General features: G+C 29.6%; 2 protein-coding genes across 6 annotated transcripts in view; both read right to left on the bottom strand.

Annotated features, from left to right (window-relative positions):
* LOC107442710 (uncharacterized) overlaps positions 1-12,468 on the bottom strand; it is a 59,916-nt gene extending 47,448 nt beyond the window's left edge. The window contains exons 1-2 of one of the 5 annotated variants that reach the window (XM_043053568.2): positions 12,194-12,311; positions 8,537-10,137 (exon numbers count right to left, since the gene is read on the bottom strand). In XM_043053568.2, the coding sequence (XP_042909502.1) occupies positions 9,081-10,127 (1,047 nt within the window). In that variant the 5' untranslated portion in view covers positions 10,128-10,137; positions 12,194-12,311 and the 3' untranslated portion in view covers positions 8,537-9,080. Of the gene's footprint in view, positions 1-8,536; positions 10,233-11,793; positions 11,877-12,193 lie in introns of those variants that run through there. The other 4 variants (XM_043053570.2, XM_043053569.1, XM_043053567.1 and 1 more) reach the window with 4 other exon arrangements.
* Positions 12,469-15,734: 3,266 nt separating this feature from the next.
* LOC107442714 (speckle-type POZ protein B-like) lies at positions 15,735-16,241 on the bottom strand. Its single transcript, XM_043053573.1, has one exon. The coding sequence runs from the start codon at positions 16,239-16,241 to the stop codon at positions 15,735-15,737; it is 507 nt and encodes a 168-aa protein (XP_042909507.1).

The following is a 16,241-nucleotide window of genomic DNA, read 5'->3' as shown; positions in this document are numbered from 1 at the left end:
AAAACCTGATTCACTCGGTGATAAAGTTATCTTACAGAAAGAACTGAAAGAAATATGCCGCGTCAAGGTTAAAATCGCATACACTGTGAAATAAAACCAGCTCTACCGCGGCTGGAAACAGTTGGAGCGTTCTCGTCAATCGCCAAACAGCTGTGCCCGTATGTTTTTGTTTTGTTTTCGGTATCACTTATCTATCATTCACCAAGTTAGATATGGGTGCGACATTTCAGAGTTTCAATTAAGCGGGTCTTCATTAGATTCTTCAACATTAAATATAAAGCGTATTTTTTTGTTCAAGCACCGACATATACGTTTATATCTGTTAATTAAATTGTGTTCATAAGTTTTTTTTTAAAGGTAGTAATAAAACTAAGATAAAAAAAATTATAATTAGTACCTCCATAACCACTTCTATATTTCGTAACTTTCAATAAATGTATTTCGAGTAGTGAACTTTTTTTCCTACTCATCCACTAACTAAAATTAATAATTTCACATAACTTTCAATCCTTAATAATGAAATTATTATTACAATAAAGTTTGTTTATTTAAAAGATTTCAATTTTTTTTATTGTTTAGCAGAGACTTTGTTTCTAATTCTATATTCATTAATTAAACTTAATAGTTCCGCTCGCTAACTATTTACAATTTTTTTGAAATTTTTATTTAATTTTCTGTTATGAAATTCTTTAAATATTTTTCGACGTAAAGATTATTTAGCAATAATACGAAAAGCTGAAATTTATAAAGTTATAATATTTGTAAATCAGAGCTCATACTAGGCAGAATTAAGGGCAGGGTGAAAAAGTTTTAAAAGAGGGCATTATTATTCCAAAAAGGCAATAATTTCTTTCTATGGGCATTACACGTTCTTTTAAAAAAAAATTTCAATTAGTAAGAGGAAAAAAAACTTTTTACTTTACAGAAAGTAGCAAAGCAATCACATTAATTACTAATTTTTATTAATAAATTAACATATAAATCAAGTTAATGAGCTAATTAGCTTAGTAATTTATTTAAAATGCATGCATATAATAATAAAATAATAAATGTATGTTTTTAAGTGTCTGTAGTAATGATTTAATAATTAAAATGATTAATAATAATTATGATTTAATAAATAATTAACTTTTCAGTTATTAATTTTATTATAGGTACTTTAAATAGTTTAACAATATAATTAAGACTTTATTTACATTTCACTCAGGCGAAAATATTGTGTTTTATTTAAATCCTATTTAGAAAGTTTTTTACAACTAAAGTTTTTATCTAACTTTAGTTTTTTATTTATCTTTAGTTATTGAAAGTTAAGTTAATATTTTTTGATTCACATACAAATAAAAATGAATGTTGTCTTGCTTTGCATATTTAAAAAATTATTTCGAAAGAAATATAACTTAACATTAAACCCTCAGGACTTACAATTATAAATCAAACAATCATTACATTTATTTATTTAAAAAAAATCTCCTATGAGCTGATAATAAATCAATCTAATTCTTAAATGGGAGTTCTATAACTTATAATTTATTTAAACTCAATACAAATATCTAGCCTCTGTTGTCGCCAGTGGCTCAATTTAAAAATATAGTTCTTTTTAAATAAATTTTCTGCTATTTTCATATGAAAGATAGTATTAAGTTAGAGAATTAAAAATTTGTGTTTAAAAAAGTTGTTAAAAATTATAATTATTATTAATATTTGACAACTGAAAGGTTTTAATTGAAGATTGACAATTTTTTAATTATGTTATTTTTTTATTTATGTTTTTTTTATTATGTTTTTAATTACTTCATTCATTTTACAGTATTTAGGAATTTATAAATATATGTTACGTATGATCGTTGCAGAATAACCTGTAAGCAATAAATGTAAATAAAATATATTTTTAAAGTCGTGCATTATCTATTAATTGCATTTATTATTCTAATATTGAAAGAGTATCAAGGTATCTATGACCTCCATAATAAATGAAGTATTTAGGAACATTTATATATATTAAGGAATTGAATCAATATTTTACGAAGTTTAAGATCACATCTCATTGCAAAAAAATGTAATTGGATTACTAACAATTAATGTTGGGGAAGAATAAATACAAAAATTGATTATTCCTTAACAAATAATCACTAAAATAAAGTTTTCTGATATCAGTAAGTTTTATCGAAAGAATGAGATAATTACAAACATTAAGATAACTGGCATGGAGTCAATAGAAAACCCAACTTACATTTTAAATGAAATATTTCAAGGGATAAAATGATAACGAAAAAGAAAACATTTNTTAAGCGGGTCTTCATTAGATTCTTCAACATTAAATATAAAGCGTATTTTTTTGTTCAAGCACCGACATATACGTTTATATCTGTTAATTAAATTGTGTTCATAAGTTTTTTTTTAAAGGTAGTAATAAAACTAAGATAAAAAAAATTATAATTAGTACCTCCATAACCACTTCTATATTTCGTAACTTTCAATAAATGTATTTCGAGTAGTGAACTTTTTTTCCTACTCATCCACTAACTAAAATTAATAATTTCACATAACTTTCAATCCTTAATAATGAAATTATTATTACAATAAAGTTTGTTTATTTAAAAGATTTCAATTTTTTTTATTGTTTAGCAGAGACTTTGTTTCTAATTCTATATTCATTAATTAAACTTAATAGTTCCGCTCGCTAACTATTTACAATTTTTTTGAAATTTTTATTTAATTTTCTGTTATGAAATTCTTTAAATATTTTTCGACGTAAAGATTATTTAGCAATAATACGAAAAGCTGAAATTTATAAAGTTATAATATTTGTAAATCAGAGCTCATACTAGGTAGGAAAAAGGGCAGGGTGAAAAAGTTTTAAAAAAGGGCATTATTATTCTAAAAAGGCAATAATTTCTTTCTATGGGCTTGACACGTTCTTTTAAAATAAAATTTCAATTAGTAAGAGAAAAAAAAACTTTTTACTTTACAGAAAGTAGCAAAACAATCATATTAATTACTAATTTTTATTAATAAATTAACATATAAATCAAGTTAATGACCTAATTAGCTTAGTAATTTATTTAAAATGCATGCATAAATCAATAAAATAATAAATGTATGTAGTTATGATTAAATAATTAAAATGATTAATAATAATTATGATTTAGTAAATAATAAACTTTTCAGTTATTAATTTTATTATAGGCACTTTAAATAGTTTAACAATATAATTAAAACTGCATTTACATTTCCCTCAGGCGAAAATATTGTGTTTTATTTAAATCTTATTTAGAAAGTTTTTTACATTTAAAGTTTTTATCTAACTCTATTATTTTTTCATTTATCTTTAGTTAAGTTAATATTTTTTGATTCACATACAAATAAAAATGAATGTTGTCTTGCTTTGCATATTTAAAAAATTATTTCAAAAGAAATATAACTTAACATTAAACACTCAGGACTTACAATTATAAATCAAGCAATCACTACATTTATTTATTAAAAAAAAACTCCTATGAGTTGATAATAAATTAATCTAATTCTTAAATGTGAGTTTTATAACTTATTATTTATTTAAACTCAGTACAAACATCTAGCCTCTGTTGTCGCCAATGGCCCAATTTAAAAATATAGTTTTTTTTAAATAAATTTTCTGATATTTTCATATGAAAGAAAGTATTAAGTTCGAGAATTAAAAATTTGTGTTTAAAAAAGTTGTTAAAAATTATAATTATTATTAATATTTGACAGCTTGAAGGTTTTAATTAAAGATTGAAAATTTTTTAATTATGTTATTTTTTAATTATGTTATTTTTTTAATTATGTTTTTAATTACTTCATTCATTTAACAGTATTTAGGAATCTATAAATATATGTTACGTATGATCGTTGCAGAATAACCTGCACGCAATAAATGTAAATAAAATATATTTTTAAAATTGTGCATTATCTATTAATTGCATTTATTATTCTAATATTGAAAGAGTATCAAGGTATCTATGACCTCCATAATAAATGAAGTATTTACGGACATATATATATATAAAGGAATTGAGTCAATGTTTCACGAAGTTTAAGATCACATCTCATTGCAAAAAATGTAATTGGATTACTAGCAATTAATGTTGCGGAAGAATAAATGCAAAAATTGATTATTCCTTAACAAATAATCACTAAAATAATGTTTCCTGATATCAGTAAGTTTTATCGAAAGAATGAGATAATTACAAACATGAAGATAACTGGCATGGAGTCAATAGAAAACCCAACTTACATTTTAAATAAAATATTTCAAAAGATTAAATGATAGCGAAAAAGAAAACATTTTCTTAATGATAATAAAAAGAAAACAGGTATAACATAAGTTATCAACATTTAGGCTTATCGAAATAAAACACTGATATACACTGGTTATCATAAATTAAGGAAAAATCACAAAAATAGCGATAACTCTTTCAAAAGTAAGCCAAACCGTGCAAAATTTGCATATGTTGTCCACTAAGAGTAGCTGAGTAAAATTGCAATATGCAAATTAGTGGCGCTGCACTCGGCTTACGTCATCTGCCTGGAGCATAAAAGTCCAAGTTTGAGAGAAAGCACACAAATTTTACTGTGATTGCGACATTGAAAATCTGAGATAGCCAATTCGTAATAATGACCTCTAGGCATCATTTGCCTGAAGAACTACGATGGAGAGCCATCGGGAGACTAGAGGCAGGGCAGAGTCAATCAGAAGTGGCCAGATGGCTAAATGTGAGTCCATCTGTGGTTCATAGACTTTGGAGGCAATTTCAAACCACAGATTCGGCATCTAGGAGGTTCAGTCAAGGACGGCCAACTGTTACGACCAGTGCCGATGACCGATATTTGACATTAAGTGCACGCAGGAATAGAACCGCTACTCCGACACATCTTAGATCCTCTCTTGCTGCAGCCACCGGAAGGTTGGTGTCAACGTCAACTGTGCGCAGAAGGCTCCACGAAGGTGGTCTGTATGCGAGACGACCAGCCATTTGCGTGCCGCTCACATCACGCCATAGGAGAGACCGTTTGCAGTGGGCCCGACAACATGTCCACTGGACGTCAGATCAATGGAGGCCTGTTCTCTTTACGGATGAGTCCAGGTTTAGTCTAGAAAGTGACAGTAGACGTTATTTGATATGGAGAGAACCTGGGACCCGTTATCATCCATCAAACATCCGTGAAAGAGATGCATACGGAAGAGGCAGTGTCTGTGTTTGGGGAGGCATATCCTTAGGAGGGCGCACATACCTCCATGTCTTTCCAAGGGGAACCGTGAATGCTCAGGTTTATCGAGACAACATCCTTGATGCTTATGTGCGCCCATATGCCGGGGCAATTGGTGATTGCTTCCTGTTACAGGACGATAATGCAAGACCACACAGAGCTCGCATTGTTGATGATTATCTTCAACAGGAAACAATTACTCGCATGGAGTGGCCAGCTCGATCCCCGGACTTGAATCCTATCGAGCACGTTTGGGATGCTCTAGGGAGGCGTGTATCTGCCATCAATCCGCCCCCTCAGACCCTTGCCACGCTTGCAACTGCTTTACAAGAGCAATGGCTCTCACTTCCTATTGAACTGATAGACCGCATAATTGAAAGCATCACACATCGCTGTTTGTGCTGTATTGCTTCTAGAGGCAATCATATTCCATATTAAAGGTACTTTTTCTATTGCAAACCGATACTTCCAATTTGTTTATTTTATACATGTGCTAATTTCTATACTACTATTAATGTCTGATAATTTCTTTTTATATTGTTTAATACCTTACTATGTGTTGTATATTGTGGGTAAGTTTCATAAAATTCCATGTGTAATTTCTTGAGTTATCGCGATTTTTGTGAATTTTCCTTAATTTATGATAACCAGTGTATAAACAGGATAGAAAGCAGAAATATCTATTCTAAATATTGAGTGATTTAATCTAAAATATGTTAAAACTGTTGTTTTTATGTATTTTGTAAAATTAAATAAACACCGTGAGAAGTTTCTTCATTAAAAATAAAGTTTCTTCCATCTAAATCCTAAGATTTTAAATAAAAAATAATAAGTGCAAATATTATTTCAATATGTTTCATATTTTCCTCTAAGATATTTACAAAATGAATAAGAAGTCTTAGTCTTTAAATTTAATCAATTAATCTCATAAACATAAGTATTTTACAGGAGATTGAATGAATAATGTATTTTTATTTTGGGGATAAAATGACTTTCTTCAAATTTTATTTTATACTATTAAAAAAGTTCTTTTTAAAAATGACGACGGCATTGTGGGGGATCTTCCCTCATAAAAGTATTATACTGTCATATATAAGTCTGCAGAAGATTATTCTGATGTATTATTATTTGTTATAAAATTTTATTTTGTGAAGGAAATTTGTGGAAAACTCTTTATCATTTACTTATATCGCACTGCCGCCCGCTGTGAGCCTTGGCCTTCCAAACAATATCTTTCCAGACTTTCCTACTTTTGGCTTTTAACTTCTAGTTTTTCACTTTCAGTGATAAGATTTTTGGTAGTATCGTCTGAAGAGGAAAAATTATTAGGACGGAATACTCTTTTTTGAAGAGGAAAAATTATAAGAACGGACCACTCTTTTTTAAAAAGAGATGATTTATTTCTATTTATTTTAGTTATCGCTAAAGGCGATTTCAGAAGTTTTATTTTTAATTAGACACATGTGAGCCGTCTGTCATTATGGAAGTTACAAAATCTTCTGCCGGTTGGGGCGCTGACGCGCATGCGCGCCAACATCATCCGAGCATCTCTTTTTTCAGTCTTCCTCTTGGTTTCCAGTTAAAAGGTTTTCATTTTAAAAGTTTTCTTAAATTTCTATTACCATTTAATCTTAATATGTGCATTAATCATGCCAAACGTCCGGATTTAATAAACCTTATCATTTAGAGCTTTCTTTTAACCGCTTCCTTCTCGCTTCCGTGAAAATGATGGCGTGAGGTTTCGCCCTCTATTTCTTGCCCCCGTGATATTGATGGGCTGGAGTATTCAGCAGTTACACGCTTATAAGAATAAAGTTAATTCATTTCATTTGCCCGTAAAACATTTTATTTCTCATTTTACACACCAGATGGCAGTACCAGAATATTTTTAAGGTAGTTGTAAATAGTTAGTTTACTTTAAACTACTTGCAGCACTAATGAAATGCGTAATACAAATACAAAAGCCAAAAAAATAGGCACTTTTATGACCGTTTACTTGAAAATTAACCGATCATTAAGGGGATAAAAACATAAAACCTACTTAATTTGCTAGAAACTTTTTCAAGATATTTAAATCGAACTTTTTCCACAAGTTAACAAATACAATTCAGTTCAAAATTATGATTTTTTTAAAAATATTTTTCCGCGCATGCGTAGTATGAAAGGACTAAATTAAATACTCATATCTCGTCCAATTTTTAACGACAATTTTGCAAATAATTAAAAATTGCTCTAAAAATTTTGTATAATTTTATTGAATATTACAGCAAAAAAAAGAAAAAAAAACATAATACAAAAATATTAGTTTCTAAAAATGTCCATATCTCCATGAAAAAATTCAAGCTAAGTATACAAAATTTATTGTAACACTAAAAGTAATCGATACAAATTACAAGCTTATTGCTATATTTTCTGGTATAAGGTTTTCAAAAATACTTGTTTTCATACATAATTAATTATCAGTTTCTCAAACCTGAAAGCTTTAAAACTATAAGACAATCCTCTGAGTATTTCTTGAAAAATTTAAAACGGAAAGGGTCTCTTCCATAATTGCACGGTAGTCTACATACATATAGTTTTATATTATGTAGGTAATATAATATTATAAAACGAGTTATAATTTATTTTGAAAGTAGCTTGGATTTATTTTATGTTAAAATTAATAAAACAGCGAATTCGCTTTTTAAGAAAAATTTAAAAAAAAAACAGTAATTGATAACATAAATAGTATGTTGTTAAAGGGTTAGTTGAACATAGAAATTCAATGAGCATGGTAAACATTATTTAAAAAGTAATTAATAAATTTTTATGGTTCTATTAATGATTTGTGCCACTTTCATAACTAGCTAAGTACAATTTCCAGCTATTGAGCCGCGATGGCTCAGGGGATAGAGCATTCGCCTTCCAATGAGGTGAACCGGGTTCGAATCTCAGTCGATACGAATTCTGCACCCGGTTTGCACCGACTACAGTGCTGATGTGAAATATCCTCAGTGGTAGACGGATCATGGGTCAGTGTCCCCTTGCCGTCAGTCTAAAAGTGGGAGTTTCACATGCAGGTTATTTCTATCAAAAAGTCCTCCAGAAAGGCAAATTTCTCCCAATACTCCATCCAGGAGTTCCCTTGTTTTCTGGGTTGGTTTCAAAATTACAAGGCTACGGAGTTTAGCATTAGTAGTCGTAAACCCATAAAATTGGGTCAGTTGTTCAACGACGGTTATAAAATTAAATAAAATGTCCAGATAGTCTATTAATAGATTATATGTATAGGGGAAAACAATAAAGTTCACACATTTATGCTATACAGTTTCACGTTATTCAACTTTGCAGTTTATTGTTCATTTTTACTATTACAATATGTTTTTAAAATATCAAAATTCAACTTGAACACATTTCTACTTCTGTTTCTATAATAATTCTCTAAATAATGAAAAATTACTTCATATTTATTGAACAAAATTTTATGAAATAGAACGATAAATTTTAAAACACCCAACTCTTATTCACAATCAAGGAGAAGTTACGTATTAAATATACTTTACAATCTTGTATTTATTTCTCTACAACAAGCTAAAATAATAACACATTTCAATTTCCGTTACGTAATTTGATAAAAAAAAAAAAAAAAAACACAGATAGAACTGAAGATAATTACGTGTCCAATCAACACATTTTTATGTTATTTCATAAATTTAAACAATTAAAACTTTAAAAACATAAAATTTGATTTGCAATCATAGAACAGTTAGGTGTAAAGATACTTTTCAATTTAGTAATCACTTCTCTAAAATATAAAATTAAAACATACATGAAATAATAACTTTTATAAAATAATATTTTGAATATAAAGTTTATTTTGAAACAAAATCTAAGGTTACTTCATATCCAATCAACGGATGATTTGTCACAAGTTCCTTCCAATCTTCTCTCAAAACTATTTCCTTCAAGTGTTGAACAGCAAATTGTTTAGCGGTTGTTTTTAAGTGTGAATCGGAATAGGTATAAGCAGTTTCAAGTATATCACATGCAGAGTCTACAGATAAAATAGAAATTGCCGCTTCTGCGCATTTAGTTTTCAAAATTCCAATATCATATTTATGGGACAAGTAGATAAGTGCTTTTAATGAATCCCAACACTTGACTTCAATCTCACCTGAATACAAATACCTCAGGAATAAATCAAATATTTCAGGCGAGGCGTCCGTAATGGTCACGCTGTTGGTCTTGGATTCTTCGAACTCGTGGGTCATCATATTCTTGAACACTGGAGAATGAGCAGAGAGGATTATTTTGTGAGCTGGGAAGGATTGATCGCCCACTTTGAAAACAAAATCGCTAAACATACTGAGATCGTACATCGATTGTAAGTTTTTAAAAAAATCAAGATGTTTGTCTGAAGTCAACACTATGGCACCGAAGACCAAATGTGGCGATTGATGGCAATCACTAAAAAGCATTATGCACTTTATAACCAAAGCACCGCTTTTCATATTCTCGCCATGAGGAGAAATCTTTGGCAGGTTCGGATAATTGATTGTCTGAATGACCCGAATTACATCATTGAAAGTCAGTACATCAACGTTTAAAAAAGAACTGCTATTATATTCTGTGAAACGACATCCATTGGTGTAATTAACTATTACATTAACAGTTGCTTCTAACGATGGAGATATAGGAGCATTACTAAGTTTTACTAGTTTCAATTTGAACAAAGATAAAATAGATCCCCCCAAAGAAGAACTGCTGATTTGTTGATAAAAAGCTTCAAAATGAAATTTTATACTATCATCAGGCAGAGGCGAAAAAGTTGGGGTAACAATGTTCTGGAATACAGAGGGATGAGCAGGTGTTGATATTTTCCATTCACCTTCATATCGTTTGGAAAACTTTTCATTCATCTTGACAAGTCTGTTGAGATACAAAACAGCGAAGTTTAGATGCAGCTACTAATAATAGATTTGAAATGAAGGATACATTAGAAATGCGAAGGGAGGAAACAAATGCTATAAAAAATTAAAAAAAATATCAATAACACTGTCTCTAATTATCTTATCAATACGTTACTTCAAATAAAAGAAGATAAGGCTTGAATTGTTAGAAGATAATGGGTGTAAGGATTAATCATACTTAAGTTCTTTTGAAATCGGGTGCATTTGTAAGGATGCTACTAAAATCATAGCAATTTGCCGCTGAAATAGCAGTATGTTTCTAAACGTTTTGAAAACATTTTTAGTGGCAGCATTTTCCCCAGTATTAATAATAGAATGCATATTGGAAGCTATTCATTTTTATAGGAATATTTATTTCTATAAATAATCATACACACTTGAATAAAATACAGAAAAAGAGTAACTTTTCTTGAAAAAATTGAGAAAAAATGTAAGAACATATGTTTTGAAAGAAAGAGTGTTCTTTTCAAAGCAATTTAATTTAAAATAACGTATATATTTAAATTTGACCTCTTATTTGGTGGTTGCAAAGAAATAAGGCGCCTGGCATTAAACTATATCAAAGTTCACTTTTGAGAAATTAATTTAAGAAAATAAAAAATAATTAATATTTAGATATTTAAATTTTGTTAATTTTTAAAGAAAACTGAGGCCAAGAACTGTTCAATTTAATGTTTTTTATGTAAATTATAAAGGCTTATTTGAAAAGTTATTAAAAATATAATTTGTTAGTTAGTTTAAAAAGTTTTAAAAATTACGTACTTTCTTTTAAGGGGACGCAAGACATTGCGAACAAAAAAGTGCAATTTTTATTCGATAATTTCAAAATTTTAACAGAATGTTAATGTCAAATTTAACAGAATGTTGTTTACAGTTATTTAAATAAATTTAAGTGGTTATGGTAACCGTATAAAAATAAATATATCGTACCAAAGCATAAAATTTTTATTTTGTCACTAGAAATTTCTTCGATAAAAACGCTTATTAATACATAAAATTAAGGTATTAAGTTAAACAAATGTATTTTAAATTAAACAAGACGCATCAAAGAGTATCTGAAATTTTTTTTTATAACAATAAAACAAAAATTAGTGCGCAAAGAACTTTCTTAAGTTTTGAGAATGCTGAAAAAAAATTAAAACGAGAAAAAGCAACTGTGTCAGCCTATATATTGATGTATGGACCTTTATAAATTCATAATTTTATAACTCGTTAAGGAAAACTCCGATTGCAACACGGTTCATTAAAATGTGAATTCTTTTAATATCTTAAAAGCCAAAGAATATATTTTTTAAAGATTTTTCTCATTCTGGAACTCTGGTGTCCCTCTTAAAAACAAGGCTTTTAATGCAAGTTATTAAAAAAAAAAAGAAGCTGCAATTGAGAAAATGTTAAAAAAAAAATAAAAATAATAAGCGCGTAATTATTAGACAGGCAAAAAAGTAACATTTTCTTCTTTTCCTATTCTTGCAATTTCTTTTCAACCAGTTAAATATTTTTTAATAATAGTAGTAGAGTAGCTCTAAAATAATTCTAATTTTTAGTCATGCATTTTATTAAAATAAAAACAATAATATAGGAACTGGGATGAATAGAGGAAGTAAACTAGTAGTACCTTAAATCTTTTCCGCGTAAGATAACCTTACCCACACTCTGTGTTTTATTTGAGTTAAAAAATTGCATTTAAAAGTAACCTGAGTTTGAAAAGATGGGGTTTTTCCGGTTTAATCCCTTTTTTTTGTTGCTCTTTATTTTAAACAAAAGGTTTAATAATAATTTAACCTATAAATTAAAAGTATTTAAGTTATTTTAAGGTACAATCATGACATGATATTTTTTTAAACTAATAATTAATGATATCAATAAAAATTGATACATCACTAATACGTATCATATAAATTAAAGATTGATAACACATAGTTAACGTTAATTGAAATTTTAATGATTGATAATTCTTGATTACAATTGATATAAATTAAGACTAAACAAGTGGCGGAGAAACAAAGATCACTCACCGGAGCGTTATGCGTACTTTTCAACTTTTCTACTCCAAGGCGGCAGCTCTACTAATTCCTAAAATAATGCAACCACCAATGAAAGAGGGAACTTCGCCAAGCTCACCCTTAGGCGCGCTTTATCGATGTTTTGGCGCACTTACAATTTTTGGGACTTTCACTCTGTGTCATCACCTTCGCTCTGTATCAAAATATCAACTTTGCTTTCAACAAAACATGATAACATGATAAAAAAGAATAGCTGAAGATTTTCAGCAATGTCTAACCATTTTTTTGTCAGTACATGAAAAATATCATACTTCAGAATTATTTAAAATCATCGTTTAACTGTATTCAATCTGCAACATTTGTAAAAATTTAATTAATAAAATGATCATGTTTTTGTACCCGAATTGCATTAATACATACTTTAAGGAGATGATGAAAAATTTGAAGTATTGTGTTCAATAACGACATTAATAAAATTCTTGAAGTGCTATTTAACTGAATATTTTATTTAAAATCAGTTGTCGACGACTCTCTTTCAAGAAACGAGGGCGCTAATGAGAAACCATTCACAGACTATGAATACTATGAAATTTCAGGAAAGCTTATTCCTATATCTCGAAAATCATGGGAAGTACTCTTTTTACTGATTTATGTAAGCACACATTAATTGCTTAATAGGACCATCATGAAATTTATAAAAACGAAGGTTTTCTTTTTAAAATTTTATAATACATTTGATAACCTTTTCTTAAAAATATCATAATTGTGTAAAGAAGCAGCACTTTTTGAATTGATGAGCGCATGAATGAAAAAAAAAAGTTTTTTCAAACTTATAGCGTTTCTTGAAAAACAAAATTTTTCTTATTAGCTGATATGATTCGATGACTATTTATGTAAACAATTGAAACTTAAGTTGTTTAAAATATTTTTTTTCTTAAGAAAACCAAACTAGTTTTTTTTTTTAATTTTTAAAAAAACAAAAAACTTTGTTATAAAGCACGATTCTACTCCCGGTGGCTTAGAGGTAGCGCTTCGCTCTCCCGTGTCACAGGTCCTGGGTTCGATCCTCGGGCTGGGCATGATTGACTCAGCCTTTCATCCCTTCAGTGGGTCGATAAGTGAGTACCAAGCATTCTTGGGAACTAAACACTGCGGGTTCCGCGTTCGGCTGACCACCTAACCGGAACATCTGCTCCTGCACCCCAGAGCCCAAGGTCAAGAAAACTGAGATGGGCACAGTAGGCCTTTGCCCTCTATGGGCTGTAGTGCCACTGAATTTAGCTAAAAGCATGATTCAAATCAAATTGGTTTAAACCAACCAACTTTCAAAATAACATTGATTAAATAATAATAAAATGAAGGAGAGTTTTTGTATAGGTTCTCTGAATAGATTGAAGAAAAAAGTCATAATACAGGCGCATGTTTTGAAGAGAAAAAATTGGATTGAAATATTTAAAAAGAAAACACTAGTAAAACTCTTTACGTGCTGTAAAACCGAAAATTATTTTCATTCAGTCAACACAATTTTAGTACTGATCGTTAAGACACGGTTCCCAGCAGATCACCGAAGTCAAGCATCACTGGCTGCGGTCAGTGTGCGGGTGGGTGACCACTTGTATCAGCCTGCGCAGGGACCAAAGGTGTGCTGTATTGGTCCTCGTTAAACTGTGCTACCGTAAAGTGCTCCACTTCGCGCGCAGGTCGTCGAGCTACCGAAGCGGGGGTGCCATCCCCTCCNAATACTTGTTTTTATTCATGATTTATTATCAGTTTCTCAAACCTGAAAGTTTCAAAGTTATAAAACAATCCTCTGCGAATCACTTGAGAAATTTAAAAAATGTTAAAAACTGAAAGGGTCTGTTCCATTATTGCAGGGTAGTCTACTTTATATACTTAATGCTATATATTCTGGTATAAGGTTTTCAAAAATACTTGTTTTTATTCATGATTTATTATCAGTTTCTCAAACCTGAAAGTTTCAAAGTTATAAAACAATCCTCTGCGAATCACTTGAGAAATTTAAAAAATGTTAAAAACTGAAAGGGTCTGTTCCATTATTGCAGGGTAGTCTACTTTATATACTTAATGCTATATATTCTGGTATAAGGTTTTCAAAAATACTTGTTTTTATTCATGATTTATTATCAGTTTCTCAAACCTGAAAGTTTTAAGACAATCCTCTGAGTATTTCTTGAGAAATTTAAAAAAATGTTAAAAACTGAAAGGGTCTCTTCCATTATTGCAGGGTAGTGTACTTTATATGATGTTGGTAATATGATATGAGTTAATATTATAAAACGAGTTATAATTTATTTTGAAAGTAGCTTGGATTTATTCTATGTTAAAATTTATAAAACAATGGGTTTACTTTTAAAGAAAAATTAAAAACAACAGTAATTGATAACATTAGTATGTTATTAAAGGGTGAGGTGGACATAGAAATTCAATGAACATGGTAAACATTATTTAAAAAGTAATTATCAACTTTTTATGGTTCTATTAATGATTTACACCTCTTTCATAATCAGTTAAGTACAATTTCCAACTATTGAGCCGCGATGGCTCAGGGGATAGAGCTAACGCCTTACAATGAGGCGAACCGGGTTCGAATCCCATTGGATACGAATTCCGCATCCGGCTTGCACCGACCACAGTGCTGATGTGAAATATCCTCAGTGGTAGACGGGTCATGGGTAAGAGTCCCCTTGCCGTCAGTCTAACCGTGGGAGGTTCTCGTGGTCTTCCTCTCCATGTAACGCAAGTGCTGGTTAGCTCCATCAAAAAATCCTCCACAAAGGCAAATTTCTCCCAATAATTGATACAGGAGTTCCCTTGTTTTCTGGTTCTGGTTCAAAATTACAAGGCTACGGAGTTGAACATTAGTAGTCGTAAACCCATAAATTTGGGTCGGCTGTTCAACGACAATTGTAAAATTGAATAAAATGTCCAGCTATTAATAGACTATATGTATAGGGGTAAACAATAACGTTCACACATTTATGCTATACAGTTATACTTTATTCAACTTTGCGGTTTATTGTTCATTTTTACTATTAAATTATGTTTTTAAATATCAAAATTCACCTTTAACACATTTCTACTTCCGTTTCTATAATAATTCTTTAAAAAATTAAAAATTACTTTATGTTTATTGAACAAAATTTCATGTTATAGAACTATAAATATTAAAACACCCATCTGTTAGTCACAATCAAGGAGAAGGTACGTATTAAATATACTTTACAATCTTGTATTTATTTCTCTACAACAAGATAAAATAATAACATATCAACACATTTCAATTTCCGTTACGTAATCGTATAAAAAAACACACAGATAAAACCAAAGATAATTACGGGTTCAATCAACACAATTTTATGTTATTTTATAAATCTAAATAATTAAAACGTTAAAAGCATTAAAATTTGATTTACTATCATAGAGCAGTTATGTTTAAAGATACTTTTCAATTTAGTAATCACTTCTCTAAAATATAAAATAATAACATACATGAAATAATAACTTTTATAAAATAATATTTCGAATATAAAGTTTATTTTGAAACAAAATATAAGGTTACTTCATATCCAATCAACGGATGAGTTGTTACAAGTTCCTTCCAATCTTCTCTCAAAACAATTTCCTTCAAGTGTTGAACAGCAAATTGTTTAGCAGTTGTAATTATGTGTGAATCGGAATAGGTATAAGCAGCTTTAAGTATATCACATGCAGAATCTACAGATAAAATAGAAATTGCCGTTTCTGCGCATTTAGTCTTCAGAATTCCAATGTCATATTTATCGGACAAGTAGTAAAGCGCTTTTAATGAATCCCAACACTTGACTTCAATCTCACCTGAATACAAATACCTCAGGAATAAATCAAATATTTCAGGCGTGGCGTCCGTAATAGTGACGCTGTTGGTCTTGGATTCTTCGAACTCGTGGGTCATCATATTCTTGAACACTGGAGAATGAGCAGAGAGGATTATTTTGTGAGCTGGGAAGGATTGATCGCCCACTTTGAAAACAAAATCGCTAAACATACTGGGATCGTACAT

Source organism: Parasteatoda tepidariorum, chromosome 10, assembly GCF_043381705.1.
Source record: "Parasteatoda tepidariorum isolate YZ-2023 chromosome 10, CAS_Ptep_4.0, whole genome shotgun sequence".
Lineage (NCBI taxonomy): Eukaryota > Metazoa > Arthropoda > Arachnida > Araneae > Theridiidae > Parasteatoda > Parasteatoda tepidariorum.
The sequence above is the reverse complement of the archived record's forward strand: the minus strand, read 5'-3'. Positions and strand labels throughout refer to the sequence as shown.

What these genes read in the sequence shown, in the direction of transcription:
- LOC107442714 (XM_043053573.1), bottom strand. Translation starts at nt 16,241, where the DNA reads ATGTACGATCCCAGTATGTTTAGCGATTTTGTTTTCAAAGTGGGCGAT.